This window comes from Paramisgurnus dabryanus, chromosome 19, assembly GCF_030506205.2.
Source record: "Paramisgurnus dabryanus chromosome 19, PD_genome_1.1, whole genome shotgun sequence".
Classification (NCBI taxonomy): domain Eukaryota; kingdom Metazoa; phylum Chordata; class Actinopteri; order Cypriniformes; family Cobitidae; genus Paramisgurnus; species Paramisgurnus dabryanus.
In genome coordinates, this window is record NC_133355.1 from 22,428,804 (window position 1) to 22,456,775 (window position 27,972).

At 39.8% G+C, this 27,972-nt stretch overlaps 1 protein-coding gene across 3 annotated transcripts; it reads right to left on the reverse strand.

The window, feature by feature from the left end:
• Positions 1-231: 231 nt before the first annotated feature.
• adck5 (aarF domain containing kinase 5) lies at positions 232-27,910 on the reverse strand. 3 transcript variants are annotated; one of them, XM_065293317.2, is made up of 15 exons: positions 27,764-27,910; positions 12,847-12,938; positions 12,594-12,743; positions 11,301-11,376; positions 10,856-11,056; positions 10,528-10,668; positions 10,314-10,427; positions 9,135-9,266; positions 8,960-9,043; positions 8,788-8,869; positions 5,869-5,947; positions 5,693-5,784; positions 3,280-3,532; positions 2,892-3,008; positions 232-2,755 (listed from the first exon to the last, which is right to left on the reverse strand). In XM_065293317.2, exons 1-15 carry the CDS (start codon positions 27,785-27,787, stop codon positions 2,653-2,655), a joined length of 1,740 nt encoding a protein of 579 aa, XP_065149389.1. In that variant the 5' UTR covers positions 27,788-27,910; the 3' UTR covers positions 232-2,652. The 3 variants fall into 3 exon arrangements, with proteins under 3 accessions (XP_065149389.1, XP_065149398.1, XP_065149406.1); XM_065293326.2 differs by lacking the exons at positions 5,693-5,784; positions 5,869-5,947; XM_065293334.1 differs by lacking the exons at positions 12,847-12,938; positions 27,764-27,910 and having other exon boundaries at positions 10,856-11,051; positions 12,594-12,734.
• Between the last annotated feature and the right edge of the window lie 62 nt (positions 27,911-27,972).

Here is a 27,972-nt window from a genome sequence, read left to right on the forward strand (position 1 = left end):
TTTTATCATTGTCTTTGCAGGATGAATACAGTCACTAAACCTGCTTTTCTTATAAAATTTTTGACTAAATTCTCTACTTAATAATTTGGTTAAAAATGTTTATTTCCAGCATGAAATTCTGGTGTTTCAAACTATCACAGTGTTCAGTGCCACTTTAAAATATGAGAAATTACAAGAATAAAGACGTACAATAACATTGTATGAAACGAAAGCCAAAATTATACAAAAGTCAAAGGATCATGCATTTAATATAATAGGATGCATTTAAGTTTGTAAAATCAATTTTAATAACAATAAAAAGTCACATAGGTATATTTGTAGCAATAGCCATAAAAACATTGGTCAAAGTTTATTATTATGCCAAAAATCATTAGGATATTAAGCTCATGTCCCATGAAGATATTTTGTGAGTTTCCTACCATAAATGTATCAAAATTTTATTTTTGTAAGTGGATTCAGTGGCTAAGGACTTAATTTGGACAACTTTTAAAAGGTGATTTTCTCAATATTTGCACCCTCAGATTTTCAAATAGTTGTATATTGACCAAATATTGTCCTATCCTAACAAATCATACATCAATGGAAACCATATTATTCAGCTTTCTGATGATATAAATCCCTTATGACTGGTTTCAGGGTCACATATAACAACATGCATACTTCACATTCTCTCCGGGAAAACAAAGCATCAGTCTATCTGCATTGACCTAAAACTGACTAGGTATAACTTTTGATTATTAAAATGATAATACATCACAGTGTATTGCAATATGCATACTTGCAATATCCTGGTAATTTCGCTACATCTTTCAGCCATGATTTTATCAAATAGCCTTTACAAGTATAAAGTATCATAGCATTTTCAGCAGTCAAGTGTCAAAGATACCACAATGAAATGGTAAGAATAAAGTACTATACTGCAAAATCACAGTAATATAACAGATAAGGTTATGAAAAATGGTTTAATAATCCCATTATTAAACCAGCAGCTTTATTATTGATGCAAGAGATTAATGTGAAGGATTTAGTTAAATCATAGGTTTGAATAACCAGCAAAAATCCTTGGGAGCAGTTTCCTGAACAGGTCTTATCTTAGTCCCAAACTAAAATGCATGTTTGAGCTGCCTTCATTTGAAAAACGTCTTGCACTGACACATCTTAACATATATCGGTGCCGTTGCTTTGTCACATGATGCACACCAGTATTGTTTTTTGTAAGGTATGTTTGTAAAAACTACTTAAATGTCACAATATAACTATATAAGGCCTAATCCTGGATTAATCTAAACCCTGTCCGGGAAACGGCACCTTTGCGTTGTTAAGCTACGAATTTTCAACTTTCCACTTAAAATACTATGGGGCGGTTTCTCGGACAGGGATTAGACTAAAATAAATGGAGGAGCTGTCCAAACTGAAAACAACTTGCACTGACATATCTTAAAATACATCAGTGCCCTTTGTTTTACCTGAAACAGTGCAGAGAAGTAATGTTTTTAGTAAAGTATGTTTGTTCAAACTAGTTATATTTCCTAATTAAACTAAGGCCTAGTCCTGATTTAAGCTAATTCCTGTCCAGGAAACCACCACTATTTTAATCTTATGCCGAGTTCAGACTGCACGATTTTAGCCCTGATTTTGACTCGCCGACAGTCTTTGAGAAATCGCCCACAAATGCCCCGAAAACGAGGGCAAATCCATACTCGTGCACGTGAGTGACAACAATCACCCAGTGTGGATTATCAAAAATGCGATCTGAGAGAGTCGCCGACACCCGTGAGATATTTGGCATGCTAAATATCTGGACCTGTCTGCGATTCAAAATCCTGCCATGTGAAATGTGTTTTGACTGAAAATAACATTGGCGATGACCTACAACCAATGAGAGGGCAATATACAGGACAGCTGGGAGTTCAGGGAGGAGTTATGAAGTTACAGCCCATAATATCAGCAAGCATGGATTTGGTTAAGAAAAGGGCTTCTTTTCTTTTTCTTTTCGCTACAAATGCAGTTTGTATGGCAAGCTTCTTGCAGGCTACCATTTTTAATAATAATCCGCAGTGTCACGTGAGAACTCCGCTCTTGCGTTGTTTCCTTGTCACTTCTCGCGTGCGTTTGGCTGCGAGACGTAGTTTGCGGACCGGGACAAAGTTGTCGGCGATTCTTCCTATGGTAAAGTCATGCCGTGTGAAACCACCTGTCGCCGATCCGTTGTGCAGTGTGAAAACAGTAGTGACTGAATGCTACCCCAGATAGTCACGCAGTGTGAAAAGAGCCGTGACCCGACTACTTTGAAAATCGTGCTGTCTGAACTCTGCATTAGTTAAAAGTATATTCTCAGATTTTTTAAATTTAACCTGAACATAAAACACTGTCATATTGAACAAATCTCATAAATGCTGGAATGTGTGTACTTTTATGAAATAAATAAAACCACTTTAAGGAAATTCAGCCATCCTTCAAAAGTACTTTACAACCAGGTCAGCGCTTATATCCAAATAAAACTGTACAAGCACAAAGAAAGAGATTCCTGAGAGCCGTAAGCTTGAGTGTGTGTGCGTGTAAAGCAGCATGAAATGTGTTTCACAGGGCTTTTTTTAAAGGCTTTAGGGACACTGAAGCAGTGTCATGATGAGGTATGTGGTCAATGAAGCTTCATTTCAAATACTGATACACATCCTGGTCCAGCGTGATGATACCACAGTAAGACAGCAGCTGAAGCAGAGCGCGACTGATGCTCATTAGCGCCATCTCTGACCTGGAGGAGCAAAGGATGAGATTCAACTACAATGCATTGATGTGAAAACCCAGCTGAAGTCATTAATAATATAAGGGACATTGTGTGAAAATATAACCTTGATATCTTTATGTTAAAGCTGATTTTGAGTCATCACCTTAAAGCAAATTCAAACTTCATGCTTTCCCAGAAGGACCAGACATGGTGGAAGACAGAGAATCCCTGCAGAAACCTGGTGTGATCCGCTTGTATACGGCCCCATCCTCTAACAGCACTAAAACAAATAACCACAACTAGTATGAATTCAAATCACTAAACACTATAATATGTGATATAAAAGCCACGAGATGGAAATGCTGTGCGGCATTACAGAAAAATAATATTTAAGCTGCTCGTGGAAGCAGAACAACTTTAAGTGTGGCTTGCATGATTGTGTCAATAGCAAAATATCAATATTTTATCAAGATATTTGGTTCTCTACAACATAGTAAAAAACTGTGCTGATAAAACTGTCAGTAAAACATTAAGAGTTTGCAGTCTCTTACCATTTGGCCATGACAAAGTATCGATCAACTGGAGCTCCCAGAGTGATGTTGATACAGCGGACCGTGTTAATGTTTCTGAACACCAGCAGCATGGGCCGCGGCATAGACTTTAACACCTTCATGATTTCATCAAAGCGATTCTTAGCCATGTCACGCATGTAGGTCGTCTCCTCTCGAGTCATGATGTTACCCAGGCCCAGATTCCACATGTTGATTGGCCGCTGCAGGAGCATCTCGCAGAACAAGAAGTATTCTGGGATGCGTTCAAAGAGACATATGATGGTATAAATAAACTGACATTATTGCACAAAGATTATTTTACTGGCAAATAAGCATTTAATGTAACTTTTTTTCTATGCGCACAAAGACAAAATTTGACTGTTTACTGATTATAGTGTTTCACCATGAGATGCGGTACTTTAAGACGCGTCTTAAAATGTTTACATACATGTACTTGCGAGTCGTGGGTCATGATTTCAGTGGAGTCATAAAGGTTTGTTTTAACCCTTTAACTGGTACCGCCCTTTTTGAATGGGGGGGGGGTGATGTACACCTTCAAATTAATATAACTTTGGCATTTTTTTGGTCTAGAAGTCCTTATTTTGGTCTTGTTTTAAAGGGACACTTCACCCATTTGCATTAATCTTTGTATAGTTAGAACCCCAGTTATGTTTTTGAATGGTCGTGCATCATTTCCTCAGTTGCCGCTGAGACAGGAGAAATACAGATTTCAGTGTTGCACTTCCTTCTTTCAATGATGTAAAAATCATCATATTGCATCATTGAAAGAAGGAAGTCCAATATCTTTGTTGAGGGGGTGAGACTACAAACACCCCTTTTCTCGGTCAAATAAGCACCAAATTCAAAAAGTATGTTACATTTCAACTACAAATATGACGCACTTTCAATAAAGATTAATGTTTCTTCAGGTGAAATGCTCCTTTAAAGACACTTTAACGTTTTTTACGGAAGCGTCTGGAGGTGAAAATATTTTTTATAGCAGTTTACATTTATTTCTAATAAATAAAAAATGCAACATAGTATTATTTTTAATGCATACAATTATAAAAAACTGAGGTTTGTGTTGGCTTCCTGTGAGGTTTACTGCCTACTCTTGTCACAAATGAATAAATTACAGTTACTGAATTATTATTACTGCTAAAAGGTTTTGAAAAATGAAAACTACATTCTTAGACCTTTCCAACAATATAAAGTTTGTTGTGATAGATTAACATTTACATGAAGAATATTGAAGTAAACTTCGATGTCGTGCTCAAGGGACAGCGCCAGTTAACGGGTTAATGATTATGGATACTGAACGTGCTTTTTGGATAATAATTTGGGTCTCATTTTTTCTGATTATGAGGAAATACGTGTCACCTTCGAGCACAAAACCTATTTAATGGTAAAATTGGGATACATTATCTGAAAGTTAAGTACATAAACTTTCCATTGATGTATGTGCTTATAGGATAGGACAATATTTGGCTGAGATGCAACTATTTAAACAAAAATCGAAATATTAAGAAAATCGCCTTTTAAGTGGTCCAAATGAAGTCTTAAACAACATATGAAGAGTTTGGTTCCAAAACGCAATAAACGCCATTTTTGAAAAAAATGAGTTACAGCCAAAATCAGTATTATATCAGGTCAGTATTTTAAAGTAAATTCTTAATTTTACGCAAAATCCAATATCCGCCATGTTATTCTGTCATCTTTTCTCTTTTTTTTCCCAAAACGCAATAAACGCCACTCCTCCTTTTCTACAGAACGCAATAAATCCGCTCCACAAATTACACCGCACCATTCACGCAATGTAAACAAACAATGGTGGTGCGTTGAGTACACAAAGTCCTCGTTTTCCTCATCTACTTTGTACTTCATGATCAAGAAACAAACAAAAACGAAACGTAAGCCAACAACATCTAATAATTTACGCGAGAGGCACTCGGGAGACGATCGCTTGTTCTCACGACAGCATCTAGCTTCTCTCGTGCTAACACATTGACCCCAGGGGATCATCTTGTCACTTTCTTGGTATAGAAAACACTTCATATATTACTAATGATAAATATATATTTTCTATATATATTTACGATAGAAAATTTTACATAATATCTTCATGGAACATGATCTTTACTTAATATCCTAATGTTTTTTGGCATAAATTAAATTTTATTTTACATAATATCTTCATGGAACATGATCTTTACTTAATATCCTAATGATTTTTGGCATAAAAGAAAAAAAATGATAATTTTGAACCATACCCATACAACGTATTGTTGGCTATTGTGATCCAGGGCCACATATTTGGATGGCATATTTTTTATAAAATTCTTTAGTTGTGTTCAGCTGAAGAAAGTAAGTCACCCACATCTAGGTTAAAGGTAGATTGTAAAAGCTACTTTACCTTTGACCCCGAGCTCATTTGCATATCTCTTCATACCGGCTTCATCACGCAGGATGATTGATCTCCACAGATGACACAGAGCCACTCTGTCACTGATAGAGAGTTTTCTGTTACCTACTGTACTTCTGTCTCATGTGCAGTGATTTTGACCTTTATTTAGACATGAATTACCTTACCTTTTACTGAGGTGTTCATACAGTCCATGATCCAACAGAACCAACTCTGCTTTTTTATCTGCACCTTTTCTTACCAGCACTGAAACAGGCACCATTCATGGATAAGAACATATAGATCATATATACAGCTGCAAGTAAAAGTTGGAATTTCATGGTTTTCTGAATACGTTTTTGCATCAAGTCAAGGGTATTGAGAAACATAAAGTGTCTAAAAATAATCACACAAAAAATCTGATCGTTCATGTTTTTATTGAACACACTCAATCAACACTGAAAATTGCAGTGGAAAAGTAAGTGAACCCTTAGAATGAATAACTGGTTGACCAGCAATAACCTCAACCAGGCGCTTCCTGTAGCCTCTTTACATTGTTGAGGAGGAATTTCAGTCATTCTTCCTGGCAGACATGTCATATTCTTTGGATGTCTCATGTGTATGGCCCTCTTCAAGTCAATCCAGAGCATCTCTATTGGGTTGAGGTCTGGGCTCTGACTTGGCCAGTCCAAAAGGTGGATTTTGTTTTTCTGAAGCCATTCTGTTGTGGACTTGCTTATGTGTTTTGTGTCGTTGTCCTGTTGCATCACCCACCTTCTACACAGTTTCAGCTGACATACAGACATTCTCACCTTATCCTGAAGAATTGTCTGATATACTTGGGAATTCATCTTCGCCTCAATGATCGCAAGCAGGCCTGATGCAGCAAAGCTGGCCCAGATCATGATGTTTCCTCCACCATACTTTACAGTCGGGATGATGTTTTCATGATGATGCCGTGCCCTTTCTATGCCAGATGTAGCGCTGTGTGTCTTTTCCAGATTCAATCTTAGTTTCATCAGTCCACAAAACATTTTACCAATACTGCTGTGGAGTGCCAATGTGCTCTTCTGCAAACTTTAGGCATGCAGCAATGTTCCTTTTAGTAATCCAAATTCAATGCTGGTGCAGGATCAAATCAATAAATAAGTAACAAAAGAGAAGGATCCGCACACCAAAAAGACTGAGGAAGGGTTGTAGAGACCCGAAACGTCACTCCAATAAAATATGTGAAAGGGAGCTTTTTGGTGTGCGGATCCTTCTCTTTTGTTCTTTTGCAAGTTCCAATGATGCCTTCAAATCTTTGGCTGTCATTTGGGGTTGTGTCTTTACCTCATTGATAAGTCTTTGTTGTCCCAAAGCATCTCCATTTGTAGATTGTTTGCCTTAATTGTAGACTGTTGAATCTTTGAAATAACTTTGTAACCCTTTCCAGCTTTATGTTAAGCAACAATTCTTGATCGTAGCTCTTCTGAAAGCTCTTTTTGGCGAGGCATGGCTCACATAAGCGTGTTTTTCTTGTGCAGAGCAAACTACAAACGTATTATCTCCATATTAACTCCACACATACAAACGTATTATCTTAACAAGACTCCAGGTGTGCTAAAACCACTGATCTATATAAATGACTGGATTGCGCATAGAACGCTTAACGTAACAGCGTGAGGTGAAGTCAGTGCAGAGTTCGAGCCGCCATCTTGGTATACCCAACCGGCAGAGGGCGTAATTGACTTCCATTCAAAAACATGATCTAATTTCACCCGCTTTACAGCGTATCAGTCGCACAAGGTTAATTTTTTGGATATGTGTACGTAAAATAATAGTTAATATTGGTGTTATTTGCAATGTTTATGTTTCAATCGGGCAGGATAATGGATTTATAAAAAACGTTAAGGTGAGTGTGTCTGCTGCATTCTGTAAATGGCATTCAGCTACACTGTGACGGTCAGCGTTATTTCTCTAAATAAGTTTGGGTAACATGTAAAGATGACATAATTACAAAACCAGCAAATTATTGCGTGCACATACGGTACAAAGCATGTTTATTTATTCAGATTTCAGAATAAGCACGTTTGTCATTAATACTAAATATGCTGCGGTCTGTCTGCTGATCTGATACTGTAATAAAGATGAATGTATAATAACTGTTTAAAAAGCAAAATGTACAATGTCAGTAAATAATTATGTACATGCTTTGCGTTGTAATAATGTACAGGGTAACTTTAGATATAAAAACAGAGACTAGTAAAGTGATGTTTTATCATTAAAATCTGATAACGTCCATTGATTTAATAGAATGTTTGGGTATACCAACATGGCGGCGCGGTGGCTTCACAGATGTGACGTCATGCGCAATCCAGTCATTTATATAGATCAGTGGCTAAAACCTGACTCCAATTAGCTCAAGGGTTCACATACTTTATCCACAAGCACTATGAGGTTTTTTGGTTGTCAATGAAGACATGAAAGATCAGAATTTTTTTGTGTAATTATTTTTAGACACATTATGTTCGTCAATACCCTTGACTTAGATGAAAATCAGATCACATTTTATGACAAATTTATTCAAAAAATATGAAATTCCAAAAGGTTCACATACGTTTTCTTGCCATTTAACCATATGTGACCCTGAACCACAAACAAACATAAGGGTGATTCTTTTTATGTTGAGATTTACACATCAGCTAACGGACTAAACTGACTAAATAAGCTTTCCGTTGATGTATGGTTTGTTAGGATAAGATAATATTTGTCCGAGATACAACTATTTGAAAATCTGGAATCTAAGGCTGCAAAGAAATCTAAATATTGAAAAAAAATATTTTTTGATATATTTACTGTAGGATATTTAAATATATTAATGGAACATAATCTTAACATAATATCAATATGATTTTTGTCATAAAAGAAAACAAAAATCGATAATTTTGACCCATGCAATGTATTGTTGGCAATTGCTATATACCTGTGCGACTTAAAACTTCTATGTCTAATTTTTATATCCGTAAAAGGAAAATAAAGAACAAAACTACCAGCATTTGTTCATTTCTACCCACGGAGGCAGACCGTATTACCATAAACACAGGTATACATGACTGTAATCTTACCATTTCCAGGATGTGGGTCAGCATGAATAAAGCCGGTGTAAAAGATCTGTTCTGCAAATGTGCGGATGAGCTTATCAGCCGTCTGAAAAACAGCCAAAACATGCTGCTGTCATCATTATCAACAGACAATGGGCTTGATATAACTTAATAATAACCACAATATTAAACTCACATCTTTCAGACCCAGTCCCTGACGTTCAATTTCCTCGACATTGTTGATTTTACATCCTTCACAGAACTCTGCTGTGAGAACTCTCTATACAAAAAAAAAAAAAAAACAATGACAGTTTATGTCCATTTCTTGTATGTATGCAAGGCTTAAGGAAACAAAACATGAAGGTTCTCACCTTGCTGGTGAAATCCCAGAATACTTTAGGCACAACTATAAATTTGAAGTTTTTCAGCTCTTCTGCGCAGCGTTCAGAATTCTTGCCCTCATTCTCAAAGTCCAGCTCTTGGGCTAATGTTCCCTTTAAATCCTATGAGGATGAAGGGAGACATAAGAAATGAGATGGGTGAGCGTATATAATGTTGTGTCTAACAATATCAAACAGTAAGAACAACTGGTGCTACAGTTGGGAACAGCTGCTGTGATATGCAGTATTTATATTGTGTACAGAAGAGGCATTGAACCTTTTCTAGGTCAAGGTCCTCTTAAGCTAACAGTAATCAAACCTCAGCTTGATCCTGGTGAATTAGTTCAAATTAGTCTCAAATCTATTCAGATCAAAAATATTAGAGCATTCTCACAACTACGTTTAATTTTGCTCTGTACGGACATCACAGCACACAACATTCTCCTTGAAAATAACATTGGGATTTGTGGGCAGGCATTCTTATTGTTTGGTGCTACCTATTTGATCTCTATTCATTTGTGTAAACAGAGATCATATCAAAAACAAAGCATATAAACTATTAGTCCCGCAGGGATCAGTGTTAGGCCCTCTTTTTTTTTATGACACCTCATTTTTTTATTCAGAGTAATCATTTCTGTAGAACTGCTTCGACGTTGTGTGAAAACTACTTTAGAAAAAAAAACCTGTGATTATTGTACTGAGACAGAGCAGGAACTACCACATTATCATTTTATAAAATTGGTTGTTACATTTTAAGCCCGGCCTTAATACATAATTCATCTATTTACATTATTATGATGAATATGTTATCATAACTTTTACATTATAGACGGTTTCATCGGACGCACGTGCGCTGTCACGATACACGTCTGGATCCGAACTTTACTTCCGGTTTTGTTTTTTTAATGGTCTGACTAGTTGCTAAACTGATCTCTTGAATAAATGCCTCGTCGAAAATAACAAATGTTTTGGTTTCCTAGGTAATCTGTGTGTTGATTTTTTGCTTGTTATATAAATAAACTACTTTGTTGTTATTTATATTTAGCGGAGTTTACCGGAAGTTACGTGCGGACCACGACAGCCGCTTGTTTATGTTTTTACTGCTAAAACCGTCTATAATTCATTGTGTGATAATAAAACATTTCAATAAACCGTAACTGATGCACCAACCTGTAATACCCAGCGGAAACCAAAGCTAGGGTGCATGAACTTCACTATGTCCAACAGAATCTCCAAAGTCTTGATGTCACCATCAAAACGATCCCTGAGATCAATATATTGCACCTGCACAAAACATCAGCCCAACATTAATCATCGAATTCCAGGTAATTATTTTTATTGCACGTTTGTGTAAATTCATTCATGTTCAATGCACATAACATACCTTTACAGCCACAGGTGTCCCATCATGCAGTTCTGCCTTGTGAACCTGGGCCAAGCTGGCAGCAGCCATAGGCTCATGGTCAAACTTCCTAAACAAGTTTTCTGGAGTTGTGTTGAAGTCCTCTTGAAATAAAGCATCTACCTAGAAGAACCACATGAAAGATGTATTTTATATGCATTTTAATTAGATTTAATTCATTTTAATCAATCATTTGTGTTTTGTATTAAGTACAGCGTTGAGGATTAAATCACATCCACTGTTGGAACAATGCGTCCATTGCAAAAAACAATGCTTTCTGTTAATATCTTTTATATGTATGTCTTCTTACCTCTTTGTATCGTCTGTTGAGAGCTTTATCCTCTAACACACGAAGGGTACTAATGTATTCTGGAGGTAGAAGATGGTTAAATGCACACAGGCCCTGTCCCAGCTTAATATACAAGCCTCCGTTCTGAATTGCCCCTTCTACCATGCTATTGGCTGCTCTCTGATGACAGGCGGACATAACCTCTGAATAATCTGGACTGCTCTGGCAAAAGGACAGAAATACCATTGAACAAAGTGTTTGGGATGGTTAGTGTGTGTGTGCATGCATATACTCTCTACTGCAATGTATATGTTCATGCATTAAATGTAATGTTTTTGCAGTGCATTGTGCTTATTGGCTGTGCGTCTAAACATGGAAAACATTTTGATTCTGAAAACGTTTTATTCCAATCCAGCATATATCTGATACCCATAAATAAACATTATAAGAAGGCTGTGAAACCTACCTCATCCATACCACGCAGAGCAATGTTAGATGTCCACCAGTAGTCGGCTGATATCTTAAGCCCGACATAGAGCGATCTGATGTGAAAGAAGAATTAAAATGAAGATTTCTGATAGCTTGAAGTTGTTTTTCTGCATACCAGAAGAATTTATGTCTTATAATGCCAATGGGACTATTTACAAAACCGGTTGCAGAAGAACAACATGTAGGCGCAGTTTCCCGGACAGGGATTAGACTAGTCCCAGACTATAAAAAAAATGTAAGAGCTGTCCAAACTGAAAACAGCTTGCACTGACATATCTTCAAATATATCAGTGCTCTTTGTTTTACCTCAAAATGCACACAAGTAATGTTTTTAGTAAGGCATGTTTGATAAAACTAGTCATATTGCTTAATTAAACTAAGGCCTAGTCCTATCTTAAACTAATCCCTGTCCGGAAAACTGCCTCATAAGGTGTCAAGTACAAACATTTATTATATTGTTATGCAAAATATTAATGCATTTTTTTGTAACATATCACAGTGATTTTGACTTTAATGGCGGGGTGTATGATTTTCGAAAACCACTTTGGAAAAGGGAGTCGGGCAGAGTACCAAAACACACTTGTAGCCAATCAGCAGTAACATGCGTGTCTACTAACCGACATCGTTGCCTGGGTTGCGTATGTGTGGGGCGGGTCTATCAAAAGAAGGTCTAGATTATTTTGGGGTAGGGGTGATTGGTTTGTCACACTTTGGCTTTTCATTACAAACAACAAATTTAAAGAACAAAAAGATTTATCGATCCATGCCGACAATTAAAATTTCATCAAATATATCGGCCACTGCAATATATCCATTTGTCTATCACTAATTGTCAACCAATTCAAAATAACAACACAGTATGGGGCGGTTTCCCGGACAGGATTTAGGTAAATCCAGGACTAGGCCTTATTTATCTTTAACTTTAAGAAGTTTAACAAACATACCTTACAAAAAAATTACTGATTTATTAAAATTAGTCAGGACAAGGTGTTTTAAGATTAAAACAGTTCAAACTTGCATTTTAGTCTGGGACTAGGAAAAGCCCTGTCCGGGAAACCGCCCATATGAGTTCTGATGTGTTTTCTGTCACTTTTGATTGCCTGATCATCAGCAGTTTATGAACAATCTGATAATGTTCTGATCTGCCGATACCGATTATAGGCCGATATATCAGTGCACAATACAGTTTACAGTAATTCAGTCTTGCAGTTAATATTTTAGGCATACAGTATTTCTATCTTGTTTATGTGACAATGACCATGCGCTTTACCTGCAGAAGCGCCCGACTCCCTCTGCTAGTATCCTCATCTTCCTCCTTTCTCTGGGCTGGGAGGCCACATATCCGAACCCGACTACGAATGGCACGCCAACCGAGATGCCAAACAGTAACTTCCTAAAGAGTCTGTGACTCTTTACAACTCTAGAGGAAGGAAATATGAATCTATATAAAGATGCTCTTGAAAAGATTCTGAGGAATAACAGGACCACTGTCTTGTTTTTACACTCTAGGCATGTTATTTCACCTGTGTGAACTGAAGGACTTGTGAGGTACTTGAAGACCTATGGTCTGAGGACATCTCTGTAACAGAGCCAAATGACGACGACACAACCTTATCTGAAGCAGAAGAAAAATAATTCAGGAATTTAAAAAGTGGTCAAATATTTAACAGGGCTGTTATCAGGGGGACACCCAGGAACCACAATGTGATGTCTGTGCATGTAAATTAGGTCCTCTGTAGTAAAGCCTACTCACTAGACCTGAAAAAAATTGTCCTGTGAATTTTATAGACCAAGCCATGCTTTTGAAAAATGTTTATTTAAATAATGTTAAAAAGACACCCATAGCCAGGTCTGTTGAAATGAAAGGTAAACCTTTACTGTAAACATTACACCTCATCTGCGAGATATGTTTTAAAACAACACAAGATGGATGAAAGGGTTTCCCATCAAGGTTATGTAGAAAACTTGTGAAAAAGGAGGGAATGTTTATAGAAGCAGGGAACAAATTGTCTTTACTCCGACTGGTTGATTTGTGGAGCTAGGTCAGGGACAAAGCTCCAGTTTAAAGGTCTCTTCATTCATTAAAAACATTGACTTTCCATTGTACAATCCAGGAATAGCTCAGGTGCCAATGACATACACAAAGACCTTTGTTCTGTAAATACACTTCACACAACAAATCACTTCCCCAAAATAAATGTGATATGTAATTGTAATTTGCCAAAACCCTTAAAGCAACACTATGTAGTTTTTTTACCTTAAAATAATGTCTCTAAAATTATTTCAGTGATAGAACAACTTTTAAAGGAACAGTATGTAGGATTGTGGCCAAAACTGGTATTGCAATCACAAAATTTGTGGCTAAAACTGGTACTGCAACCACACAAGTGGTGGCCAATACACAACATGACAACATAAACATCAGTTGAGGGCTGCAACTCCACTTTTTAAATGACAATATAATGGCCAGACCACTGTTGTCAGTGATATTAGTATTTGAAATGAAAATGATTTCTTAATGTCTAGTGACATATCAGGGTCATTTTATGATTAATTGATATACATTTCTTACATACGGTTCCTTTAACTGGACAAATTGTACTGTTGCTGCAACCTGAGCAGCCTCCTAGCTGCTACAAGCACACTCTGAAAGTGGCGGTGGACGGTAGAGCACACAGCCCCGCCCCTCCCCCTGCCTGCAGAAGAGTGTCTGATACCAGGCACTGTTGCGCTTTTCAACCACATGGGGGACCTGTAAGTCATGGGGCCAAACTTTTATGACATTTTATGAAATACATTTATTGTATTATCACATTATATAATTAAAAAAAGTTTAATTTAAATTAAAGTTTGAGATTATTTTGTTTAAAAAAATGTTATGGGGGGAGGGGTTCAAAAGAATGCTTTCTTCACCGGCGGTCGAACGTCAAACAGTTCAAGAACCACTGCCCTTAATGAAGATATTTTTAAGAATGTTTGTTACTGTTACGTCAATTGGGACGTATATAGAATTTTTGTAAGTGTATCTGATGTTTTTTTTTATAGAGTTTATAATTTATAATTTATAATTTCTTTGTCTCTATGTTTATCTTTGTTAGTGTTGCTTTGCTCCTCCTACTGTCTGCCTTGCAGGTCCTGCAGTGCCACCTGATCGTAGTCTCACCTAATTAAGGAGAGCATTTAAGCCATGATGATTCCCCAGACCTGTGTGTGCGGGGGAGAGGAAAGTTGGAGTTGTCCGTGTTTGGCTCAGCTGAGGTCTCAACGCTAAAGTGGCTTTTATTATCCGTAGGGTTGTGTGAGATTTAACTCTGTGTGTGTTCCCTTTTCGGGTTAAATGATTCACTTAAGTTAAGCATAGAACTGCTTAGTGTGTTACTAGACCTGTGTGGCCATAGTTTTCAATGCCAAATTAATTTCTATAGACCTGTTAATTCACGCTACTAAATAACTTTGTTTACCTATGTTAAGTTTCTTCTTTAACCTTTGTGAATAAGGAGGGGATGCCACATTTTGTTTTGTAAGACTTTTTCTCTTGTTTTTGTTTAGAGAGGGAGTCAGGGAAGAAAACTGTCATTTCTTTTCTCCCGTACTTTTTGTTTTTAGGAGAGGTAGAACTAATACCCAGTAAGAACTTCTTTTGTTTGTTTTTTTGGGCTTCCCCCTCCCCAGACTTTTTGTGTGCTGCCCACATACTTTTCTACAACAAAAGAAAAAAGAAATAATAAAAAAATTGCAAGTGGGCTTGCTAAACCGTTAAAACTGTGTGTGTGTTTAAATTACAAATGCCTTGAGACCTAGTGCCGGTTTCCTCTCTCTCCACACCATACGTTTTGTTACGCTCTCATCCACCCCTAGACTAGGGAGTCGTAACAAGTGGGGACTCGTCCGTCCGGCGTCAATTTTTTTTATTCGATACGGTGAGTACAGTCTCTCTTCTCTCTTGTTGTCTGTTTTCATTGTTTTCGCACTTGTGGTAGGAGGGAGAGGTCGTGATGGAGTTTGACTTAGTGGCGTTTACCCTTTCTCCTACTATTGAGGTTTTTCAGAAGTGTAGGAAAAAAGACTTGCTTGTAATTGCAGATTTTTATAATCTAACGGTAACAAAGGAAGCAAAAAAGCAGGTAATTAAGGAGTCTCTTTTTGAACAACTAGTTAAAGCTGGCATACTACCCGGGGAAGTAAGTGAAGGGCCGCAGGCAGATACAGAGGAACCTGAAGGTTCTCTTGTAGGAACTGGGAGTGAAACTTCTGAACCAATATTAGGAGTTCGTTTAAAAGAATTGGATATCCAGCTTAAAGAAAAAGAGAATGAAAATTTGCATTTGAAACTTCGACTTTTTCAGGCGGAAACCGACCGGGAGATCAAACTTCGCACTTTAGAACTGGAGGCTGAGAAGTACGGGAAACCTGTTCCTATACCTGTCACCCCAGCGGGAGATCGTCACGCTGTTTTTGATGTGGGCAAGTTTATCAAACTCGTACCTCCTTTCCGAGAGTCGGAGGTAGACGCCTATTTTGTAGCTTTTGAACGCATCGCTTCTAAACTTAAGTGGCCGACCGATATGTGGGCATTGCTATTGCAATGTAGTTTGACGGGTAAGGCCCAAGAAGTTTGTGCGTCGTTACCAATTGAACAAAGTCTCGAATATGAAACTGTCAAAACTGCGGTTCTTCGAGCTTATGAGCTAGTCCCCGAAGCGTACCGTCAAAAGTGGCGGAGACATGCGAAAACACCGAAACAGACTCATGTAGAATTTGCACGAGAGAAGAGGGTACTGTTTGAAAAGTGGTGTTCCTCCAGTAAAACTACTACATTTGAACAGTTACAAGAGCTAGTCTTGCTGGAAGACCTTAAAAGCTGTCTACCTGAAGCAGTAGTCGTGCATCTGAACGAACAAAAAGTAACTTCGTTACTGGATGCTGCAATAGGGGCGGATGAATTTGTTCTGACACACAGAAGCATTTTTCCCTCCATTCGACCACCAAATACCCCTAACAAAAATCCTGCGACACGAGATTTAACGCGTGTGTTCTCTCGTATGCCCAAAATGAACGCTCGTACAGATGACCAGTCTGCTCCGGGTGGTAAAATTCAACGCGTGTGTTTTTATTGTCGTGAACCAGGTCATTTAATTGCCGACTGTCAAGCATGGAATAAGAAAAACGCAGAGGGTAAATTTAAGAAAGTTGCACTAGTACAGTCAATGTCTGAGGTGGAGGATAAATCCTTGCAACCCTTTCTTTTTTCTGGTTCTGTCTCCTTAACTGACATTGAACATCAACCCGTCGTAATTTTACGTGATACTGGATCAGCGCAATCCTTTATCCTCCAAGAGTTGTTGCCATTCTCTCAGAACTCGTACACCGGTGCAGATGTTTTAGTTCGTGGTATTGAGATGGGGTGTGAAAGTGTTCCTCTCCATAAGGTACATTTAAAATCTGATCTTGTGAATGGAGTTGTGCGTCTGGGGGTGCGTTCACTATTACCAATCGAAGGTGTCGGTCTAATACTCGGTAATGACCTAGCCGGGGGAAAAGTTTTTCCTAGACCTATTGTGGTCAGTAAGGATAATGTTAATGATGTGTCCAATCTGTCACAGTCTTCAAAAATGTTCCCTGCGTGCGCTGTGACACGGGCGCAGGCGAAGAAGTTAACAGACGTCGTTGACCTTGCGGATACGTTTATGCAGAGTTCCACTGAGCCAATCACTTGCGAGTTAATGGTTAAGCCTGAGATTGTTCCGTCTCTTGATAAAACTGTGACCGGATCTGAACAGCTTTATGTTGGTAAGGATCAATTAATCGCAGCACAGAAAACTGACCCTACCCTTAATTCTTGCTTTGAAGCAGCGATTGATAGCAGACAGGTGCCTGATGTAAGAATAGCCTACTTTTGCGATGATGGCATATTGATGCGTAAATGGAAACCGGCTAATGATGATACTGGGGTGAGTGAGGTTCGTCAGCTAGTCCTGCCTATTGCATATCGCTCTCAGGTACTACGTCTTGCACATGAAAATGCGTTCGCTGGCCATTTAGGAATTAATAAAACTTTCAGGCGTATAACAAGGTACTTTTTTTGGCCGGGTTGCAAAACCTCTGTTACAGAATATTGTAAAACTTGTGATGTATGCCAGAAAGTCGGCAAACCAAATCAAAAGGTACCAGTTGCTCCCTTGCACCCCGTGCCCGTGATGGGTGAACCGTTTGAGAGATTGATTTTGGACTGTGTGGGGCCGCTGCCCAAAACCAAAACTGGTTTCCAGTATGTCCTAACTATAATGTGTACTGCAACGAGATTTCCCGAGGCAATTCCGCTACGCACGATTAAGTCTCCGGTGGTAGTGAAAGCGCTCCTAAAATTCTGCACTACATTTGGGCTACCAAAAGAGATCCAAACCGACCAAGGGTCGAACTTTACATCAAAGACGTTTGCACAAACCTTAGCAGCTTTAGGGGTGTCCCATCGTATGTCGAGCGCGTACCACCCTGAATCACAGGGCGCGCTTGAACGATATCATCAGACTTTAAAAAACATGATACGTGCGTACTGCCTTGATACGGGAAAGGAGTGGGATGAGGGTCTCCCTTTTCTCTTGTTCTCGACACGAGAAGCAGTTCAAGAGTCCACCGGGTTTAGTCCGGCTGACCTTGTGTTTGGGCACACGATTCGCGGTCCATTAAAGTTACTGAGCGAGCAGCTGGTAGCCGTTAACCGTGCACCTATGTTGGTAACTGAATATGTGAGTTCTTTTCGGGAACGTCTCCACCATGCCTGGGACATGGCAAAGAAACATTTAAGTGACGCCCAGATGAAAATGAAGATACGCTTTGATGAAAAAAGTGTTCATCGTACGTTTACCCCTGGTGACTATGTTCTCGTTCTTTTGCCGGTTCCCGGTTCAGTGTTGAGTGCGAAATTTGCAGGACCGTATCAGATTGAGCGGAAGTTGAGCGATACGGATTATGTAATTGCTACACCGGACCGCAAAAGACGAAAACGGGTATGTCATGTAAATATGATAAAGCCATACTTGGTCCCGAGAGATAAAAGCAGTGACAGTGTTTCGAAAGCTGCCCCAGTTGTTGTCCCCGCCTCCCCTGTCTCTTACTGTCCTGGTGAGGATGGTTTAAATGATCAAATGCCTTCTAGCTCAGGTGAAAAAGGTAAAAACTCTACAATTTTCAAGGATTTACCAAACACCCTCTCCCACCTGACTGTATGCCAGCGTAAAGAGTTGATACAATGTATAGGTAATAACCCTTCAGTTTTTTCAGATTCCCTAGGTAGAACATCTGTGTTAACTCATGATATTGATGTGGGTGATTCTCCACCAATTAAACAGCACGCGTATAGGGTTAATCCCAAGAAACGTCAGATAATGCGCGACGAAGTGGAGTACATGTTACGTGAGGATCTTGCCATGCCAAGCTACAGTCCGTGGAGTTCACCTTGCCTTCTTGTCCCTAAGCCAGACGCATCTTTCCGATTTTGCACTGATTACCGTAAGGTGAATAAAATAACCAAAGCCGATTCGTTTCCCTTGCCACGCATGGAAGACTGTGTGGACCGGGTGGGCTCCGCCAATTTTGTAACTAAACTAGACCTTCTGAAGGGATATTGGCAAGTGCCTCTCACCCCTCGCGCTTCTGAAATTTCTGCGTTTGTGACACCAGACCATTTTCTACAATATAAAGTCCTGGCTTTCGGCATGCGAAACGCCCCCGCGACCTTCCAGCGTCTTATGAAAAGGGTTCTGACCGGGGTCACAAATTGTGAAATATACATTGATGATGTAGTGATTTACTCCCACACCTGGGAACATCACATAGAGACGCTTAGTGTTGTCTTTAGGAGGTTGGAGGCAGCATCTCTCACGCTGAACTTGGCAAAGTGTGAATTCGGCAAAGCGGTGGTGACTTATTTGGGAAAGCGGGTTGGCCGAGGGTGTGTGAAACCCGTGTCAGCAAAGGTTGAAGCAATCCTGCAATTCCCGCAGCCTACTAACAAACGCGAGTTACGCCGTTTTCTCGGTATGGCGGGCTATTATCGAGCGTTTTGCCGAAATTTTTCTGTAATAGTTTCACCACTCACTGACCTTCTAAGTACTACCAGAAAATTTACGTGGAGTGGCGAATGCTCACTGGCTTTTGAGGCAGTTAAAGATCTTCTGTGCAATGCTCCCGTTCTCTCTGCCCCTAATTTTGAAAACCCTTTCAAACTACAGGTTGATGCTAGCGCTACGGGAGTGGGGGCCGTTTTGTTACAGGAAGACCAGTATCAAATCGATCATCCCGTTGCATATTTTTCCAAAAAGTTCTCAACCTGTCAGAGAAACTATAGCACTATTGAGAAGGAAGCCCTTGCTCTTTTGTTAGCATTACAGCATTTTGATGTATATGTAGGAGGCAGTGCAACCCCTCTCCTTGTATACACTGACCACAACCCCTTAATTTTTTTGGCTCAAATGTCAAATTCAAACCAGCGGTTAATGCGGTGGGCATTAATCATCCAAGAATACAACGTGGACATACAACATTTAAAAGGTTCGGAAAATGTTGTCGCTGATGCGCTGTCCCGAACCGAGGGTGCTGAAAAGTGAATTTTGTTGCCTTTAAGTGGATATATATAAAAAAAACTTATCGGTGGGGGTGTTACGTCAATTGGGACGTATATAGAATTTTTGTAAGTGTATCTGATGTTTTTTTTTATAGAGTTTATAATTTATAATTTCTTTGTCTCTATGTTTATCTTTGTTAGTGTCGCTTTGCTCCTCCTACTGTCTGCCTTGCAGGTCCTGCAGTGCCACCTGATCGTAGTCTCACCTAATTAAGGAGAGCATTTAAGCCATGATGATTCCCCAGACCTGTGTGTGCGGGGGAGAGGAAAGTTGGAGTTGTCCGTGTTTGGCTCAGCTGAGGTCTCAACGCTAAAGTGGCTTTTATTATCCGTAGGGTTGTGTGAGATTTAACTCTGTGTGTGTTCCCTTTTCGGGTTAAATGATTCACTTAAGTTAAGCATAGAACTGCTTAGTGTGTTACTAGACCTGTGTGGCCATAGTTTTCAATGCCAAATTAATTTCTATAGACCTGTTAATTCACGCTACTAAATAACTTTGTTTACCTATGTTAAGTTTCTTCTTTAACCTTTGTGAATAAGGAGGGGATGCCACATTTTGTTTTGTAAGACTTTTTCTCTTGTTTTTGTTTAGAGAGGGAGTCAGGGAAGAAAACTGTCATTTCTTTTCTCCCGTACTTTTTGTTTTTAGGAGAGGTAGAACTAATACCCAGTAAGAACTTCTTTTGTTTGTTTTTTTGGGCTTCCCCCTCCCCAGACTTTTTGTGTGCTGCCCACATACTTTTCTACAACAAAAGAAAAAAGAAATAATAAAAAAATTGCAAGTGGGCTTGCTAAACCGTTAAAACTGTGTGTGTGTTTAAATTACAAATGCCTTGAGACCTAGTGCCGGTTTCCTCTCTCTCCACACCATACGTTTTGTTACGCTCTCATCCACCCCTAGACTAGGGAGTCGTAACAAGTGGGGACTCGTCCGTCCGGCGTCAATTTTTTTTATTCGATACGGTGAGTACAGTCTCTCTTCTCTCTTGTTGTCTGTTTTCATTGTTTTCGCACTTGTGGTAGGAGGGAGAGGTCGTGATGGAGTTTGACTTAGTGGCGTTTACCCTTTCTCCTACTATTGAGGTTTTTCAGAAGTGTAGGAAAAAAGACTTGCTTGTAATTGCAGATTTTTATAATCTAACGGTAACAAAGGAAGCAAAAAAGCAGGTAATTAAGGAGTCTCTTTTTGAACAACTAGTTAAAGCTGGCATACTACCCGGGGAAGTAAGTGAAGGGCCGCAGGCAGATACAGAGGAACCTGAAGGTTCTCTTGTAGGAACTGGGAGTGAAACTTCTGAACCAATATTAGGAGTTCGTTTAAAAGAATTGGATATCCAGCTTAAAGAAAAAGAGAATGAAAATTTGCATTTGAAACTTCGACTTTTTCAGGCGGAAACCGACCGGGAGATCAAACTTCGCACTTTAGAACTGGAGGCTGAGAAGTACGGGAAACCTGTTCCTATACCTGTCACCCCAGCGGGAGATCGTCACGCTGTTTTTGATGTGGGCAAGTTTATCAAACTCGTACCTCCTTTCCGAGAGTCGGAGGTAGACGCCTATTTTGTAGCTTTTGAACGCATCGCTTCTAAACTTAAGTGGCCGACCGATATGTGGGCATTGCTATTGCAATGTAGTTTGACGGGTAAGGCCCAAGAAGTTTGTGCGTCGTTACCAATTGAACAAAGTCTCGAATATGAAACTGTCAAAACTGCGGTTCTTCGAGCTTATGAGCTAGTCCCCGAAGCGTACCGTCAAAAGTGGCGGAGACATGCGAAAACACCGAAACAGACTCATGTAGAATTTGCACGAGAGAAGAGGGTACTGTTTGAAAAGTGGTGTTCCTCCAGTAAAACTACTACATTTGAACAGTTACAAGAGCTAGTCTTGCTGGAAGACCTTAAAAGCTGTCTACCTGAAGCAGTAGTCGTGCATCTGAACGAACAAAAAGTAACTTCGTTACTGGATGCTGCAATAGGGGCGGATGAATTTGTTCTGACACACAGAAGCATTTTTCCCTCCATTCGACCACCAAATACCCCTAACAAAAATCCTGCGACACGAGATTTAACGCGTGTGTTCTCTCGTATGCCCAAAATGAACGCTCGTACAGATGACCAGTCTGCTCCGGGTGGTAAAATTCAACGCGTGTGTTTTTATTGTCGTGAACCAGGTCATTTAATTGCCGACTGTCAAGCATGGAATAAGAAAAACGCAGAGGGTAAATTTAAGAAAGTTGCACTAGTACAGTCAATGTCTGAGGTGGAGGATAAATCCTTGCAACCCTTTCTTTTTTCTGGTTCTGTCTCCTTAACTGACATTGAACATCAACCCGTCGTAATTTTACGTGATACTGGATCAGCGCAATCCTTTATCCTCCAAGAGTTGTTGCCATTCTCTCAGAACTCGTACACCGGTGCAGATGTTTTAGTTCGTGGTATTGAGATGGGGTGTGAAAGTGTTCCTCTCCATAAGGTACATTTAAAATCTGATCTTGTGAATGGAGTTGTGCGTCTGGGGGTGCGTTCACTATTACCAATCGAAGGTGTCGGTCTAATACTCGGTAATGACCTAGCCGGGGGAAAAGTTTTTCCTAGACCTATTGTGGTCAGTAAGGATAATGTTAATGATGTGTCCAATCTGTCACAGTCTTCAAAAATGTTCCCTGCGTGCGCTGTGACACGGGCGCAGGCGAAGAAGTTAACAGACGTCGTTGACCTTGCGGATACGTTTATGCAGAGTTCCACTGAGCCAATCACTTGCGAGTTAATGGTTAAGCCTGAGATTGTTCCGTCTCTTGATAAAACTGTGACCGGATCTGAACAGCTTTATGTTGGTAAGGATCAATTAATCGCAGCACAGAAAACTGACCCTACCCTTAATTCTTGCTTTGAAGCAGCGATTGATAGCAGACAGGTGCCTGATGTAAGAATAGCCTACTTTTGCGATGATGGCATATTGATGCGTAAATGGAAACCGGCTAATGATGATACTGGGGTGAGTGAGGTTCGTCAGCTAGTCCTGCCTATTGCATATCGCTCTCAGGTACTACGTCTTGCACATGAAAATGCGTTCGCTGGCCATTTAGGAATTAATAAAACTTTCAGGCGTATAACAAGGTACTTTTTTTGGCCGGGTTGCAAAACCTCTGTTACAGAATATTGTAAAACTTGTGATGTATGCCAGAAAGTCGGCAAACCAAATCAAAAGGTACCAGTTGCTCCCTTGCACCCCGTGCCCGTGATGGGTGAACCGTTTGAGAGATTGATTTTGGACTGTGTGGGGCCGCTGCCCAAAACCAAAACTGGTTTCCAGTATGTCCTAACTATAATGTGTACTGCAACGAGATTTCCCGAGGCAATTCCGCTACGCACGATTAAGTCTCCGGTGGTAGTGAAAGCGCTCCTAAAATTCTGCACTACATTTGGGCTACCAAAAGAGATCCAAACCGACCAAGGGTCGAACTTTACATCAAAGACGTTTGCACAAACCTTAGCAGCTTTAGGGGTGTCCCATCGTATGTCGAGCGCGTACCACCCTGAATCACAGGGCGCGCTTGAACGATATCATCAGACTTTAAAAAACATGATACGTGCGTACTGCCTTGATACGGGAAAGGAGTGGGATGAGGGTCTCCCTTTTCTCTTGTTCTCGACACGAGAAGCAGTTCAAGAGTCCACCGGGTTTAGTCCGGCTGACCTTGTGTTTGGGCACACGATTCGCGGTCCATTAAAGTTACTGAGCGAGCAGCTGGTAGCCGTTAACCGTGCACCTATGTTGGTAACTGAATATGTGAGTTCTTTTCGGGAACGTCTCCACCATGCCTGGGACATGGCAAAGAAACATTTAAGTGACGCCCAGATGAAAATGAAGATACGCTTTGATGAAAAAAGTGTTCATCGTACGTTTACCCCTGGTGACTATGTTCTCGTTCTTTTGCCGGTTCCCGGTTCAGTGTTGAGTGCGAAATTTGCAGGACCGTATCAGATTGAGCGGAAGTTGAGCGATACGGATTATGTAATTGCTACACCGGACCGCAAAAGACGAAAACGGGTATGTCATGTAAATATGATAAAGCCATACTTGGTCCCGAGAGATAAAAGCAGTGACAGTGTTTCGAAAGCTGCCCCAGTTGTTGTCCCCGCCTCCCCTGTCTCTTACTGTCCTGGTGAGGATGGTTTAAATGATCAAATGCCTTCTAGCTCAGGTGAAAAAGGTAAAAACTCTACAATTTTCAAGGATTTACCAAACACCCTCTCCCACCTGACTGTATGCCAGCGTAAAGAGTTGATACAATGTATAGGTAATAACCCTTCAGTTTTTTCAGATTCCCTAGGTAGAACATCTGTGTTAACTCATGATATTGATGTGGGTGATTCTCCACCAATTAAACAGCACGCGTATAGGGTTAATCCCAAGAAACGTCAGATAATGCGCGACGAAGTGGAGTACATGTTACGTGAGGATCTTGCCATGCCAAGCTACAGTCCGTGGAGTTCACCTTGCCTTCTTGTCCCTAAGCCAGACGCATCTTTCCGATTTTGCACTGATTACCGTAAGGTGAATAAAATAACCAAAGCCGATTCGTTTCCCTTGCCACGCATGGAAGACTGTGTGGACCGGGTGGGCTCCGCCAATTTTGTAACTAAACTAGACCTTCTGAAGGGATATTGGCAAGTGCCTCTCACCCCTCGCGCTTCTGAAATTTCTGCGTTTGTGACACCAGACCATTTTCTACAATATAAAGTCCTGGCTTTCGGCATGCGAAACGCCCCCGCGACCTTCCAGCGTCTTATGAAAAGGGTTCTGACCGGGGTCACAAATTGTGAAATATACATTGATGATGTAGTGATTTACTCCCACACCTGGGAACATCACATAGAGACGCTTAGTGTTGTCTTTAGGAGGTTGGAGGCAGCATCTCTCACGCTGAACTTGGCAAAGTGTGAATTCGGCAAAGCGGTGGTGACTTATTTGGGAAAGCGGGTTGGCCGAGGGTGTGTGAAACCCGTGTCAGCAAAGGTTGAAGCAATCCTGCAATTCCCGCAGCCTACTAACAAACGCGAGTTACGCCGTTTTCTCGGTATGGCGGGCTATTATCGAGCGTTTTGCCGAAATTTTTCTGTAATAGTTTCACCACTCACTGACCTTCTAAGTACTACCAGAAAATTTACGTGGAGTGGCGAATGCTCACTGGCTTTTGAGGCAGTTAAAGATCTTCTGTGCAATGCTCCCGTTCTCTCTGCCCCTAATTTTGAAAACCCTTTCAAACTACAGGTTGATGCTAGCGCTACGGGAGTGGGGGCCGTTTTGTTACAGGAAGACCAGTATCAAATCGATCATCCCGTTGCATATTTTTCCAAAAAGTTCTCAACCTGTCAGAGAAACTATAGCACTATTGAGAAGGAAGCCCTTGCTCTTTTGTTAGCATTACAGCATTTTGATGTATATGTAGGAGGCAGTGCAACCCCTCTCCTTGTATACACTGACCACAACCCCTTAATTTTTTTGGCTCAAATGTCAAATTCAAACCAGCGGTTAATGCGGTGGGCATTAATCATCCAAGAATACAACGTGGACATACAACATTTAAAAGGTTCGGAAAATGTTGTCGCTGATGCGCTGTCCCGAACCGAGGGTGCTGAAAAGTGAATTTTGTTGCCTTTAAGTGGATATATATAAAAAAAACTTATCGGTGGGGGTGTTACGTCAATTGGGACGTATATAGAATTTTTGTAAGTGTATCTGATGTTTTTTTTTATAGAGTTTATAATTTATAATTTCTTTGTCTCTATGTTTATCTTTGTTAGTGTCGCTTTGCTCCTCCTACTGTCTGCCTTGCAGGTCCTGCAGTGCCACCTGATCGTAGTCTCACCTAATTAAGGAGAGCATTTAAGCCATGATGATTCCCCAGACCTGTGTGTGCGGGGGAGAGGAAAGTTGGAGTTGTCCGTGTTTGGCTCAGCTGAGGTCTCAACGCTAAAGTGGCTTTTATTATCCGTAGGGTTGTGTGAGATTTAACTCTGTGTGTGTTCCCTTTTCGGGTTAAATGATTCACTTAAGTTAAGCATAGAACTGCTTAGTGTGTTACTAGACCTGTGTGGCCATAGTTTTCAATGCCAAATTAATTTCTATAGACCTGTTAATTCACGCTACTAAATAACTTTGTTTACCTATGTTAAGTTTCTTCTTTAACCTTTGTGAATAAGGAGGGGATGCCACATTTTGTTTTGTAAGACTTTTTCTCTTGTTTTTGTTTAGAGAGGGAGTCAGGGAAGAAAACTGTCATTTCTTTTCTCCCGTACTTTTTGTTTTTAGGAGAGGTAGAACTAATACCCAGTAAGAACTTCTTTTGTTTGTTTTTTTGGGCTTCCCCCTCCCCAGACTTTTTGTGTGCTGCCCACATACTTTTCTACAACAAAAGAAAAAAGAAATAATAAAAAAATTGCAAGTGGGCTTGCTAAACCGTTAAAACTGTGTGTGTGTTTAAATTACAAATGCCTTGAGACCTAGTGCCGGTTTCCTCTCTCTCCACACCATACGTTTTGTTACGCTCTCATCCACCCCTAGACTAGGGAGTCGTAACAGTTACCAAGCAGATCTGGGGCACCACTGACTTCTACAGTAGAAAAAATAAATACTATGGAAGTGAATGGTGCCTGAGATCAGTTTTTTTCCCAAAATATCTTTATTTGTGTTCAGCAGCATGAAGAAAAACCTTTTGGGTGAGTAAATGATGACAGAATTTCCATTTTTCAGTGAACCAAGCACAAAACTAAAAAATAGCAAACTCTTCTAAATCTCCAACATAAATTAATGTTTAACACTATTGAATCTTTCTCTTTACCGAAAACCACATAAAATTTCACTTAATTTCAAAAAATGCTCTCATATTGCGGACTCATGCAAAGCATGCTGGAACCTACTCAACCAATCTTGTTTATTTAACTTTAAAAATAAGTAAATTTGCAGTGCCAGACTCTTTCTTAGCTTGCCTGGCAAATTGAACTCATCACCACAAGTCCACAACCAACATTTTGTAATTATTTGTAGTGTTTGTTACAGTAAGGCTGTGGTATTGAAATGACTTGAATGAATTGTTGCGTTCTTTGACTCGTTTTATTTGAGTTTGTGGAACTTAAAATGGTGAACTTGTTGAAAACACTTAAAACTTTAATAAACTTTTTCACAGTTTTGAGTTCAGTTCACTGATTTTAAATGAGTATATTGTACTGTTCGGGTTTACAGTGATTTAGGATGAGGAATCTGTCTATAGTGGTTACAGCACTGCTAACTCATATACTATAGTTGTCATTTACAGTATTTATTTACACAGTATATACCCTTTGCAGCAGAACAAATATTGTAAACTTTGCTATTATTTCTAATATAGTTGTAATTTACTATTTTAGGTTTCTCATTAAAACGACTTTACTTTGCATACTGTTTGTGTTAGATTGCATATTAATTTAGTATAGTTGAAGTAGAAACAATAACTGTTACTTACCTATGCTGGTATATTTTGGCTATGACACATGGTTAACTGTTGGTTAAAGTCTAAGGTTAAATGAAAGTGAAACATAGTTGTACAGTCCCAAAACTGCTCCAAACCTAAATCCAGCAAAAGACTTATGAGTTAAACCTTATGTTTGTTCAAATACATGGCATGCGTTTAGAAATCTTCTAGTTATGCTTCCTCTGCACTGATTCAGAATCAGCCCTGCATTGGCAGAGTGGACAAGGACGAATGTCCAATTATTCACTGATCAGACAAATTCAGCACACGAGCAGCGTAGTCAAATTAACCCAAAGGATCTTACCGATCTAAATGTCTCTCCCGCCATGTATCCGAAGCGTGCTGTTTGATATCTCAAGAGGAGTACCTGCTTTCAGTGTTGACTCCTTTCCTCGTATTTCTCAATCCGACACGCGGTTCATCCGATTGGATAGAGTAGAGTTCACTATCGCGTCACTGCACTGGTAAAATGCCAACGGTCACGTGACGGTGGTGTGACGGGCAAGCGCACCG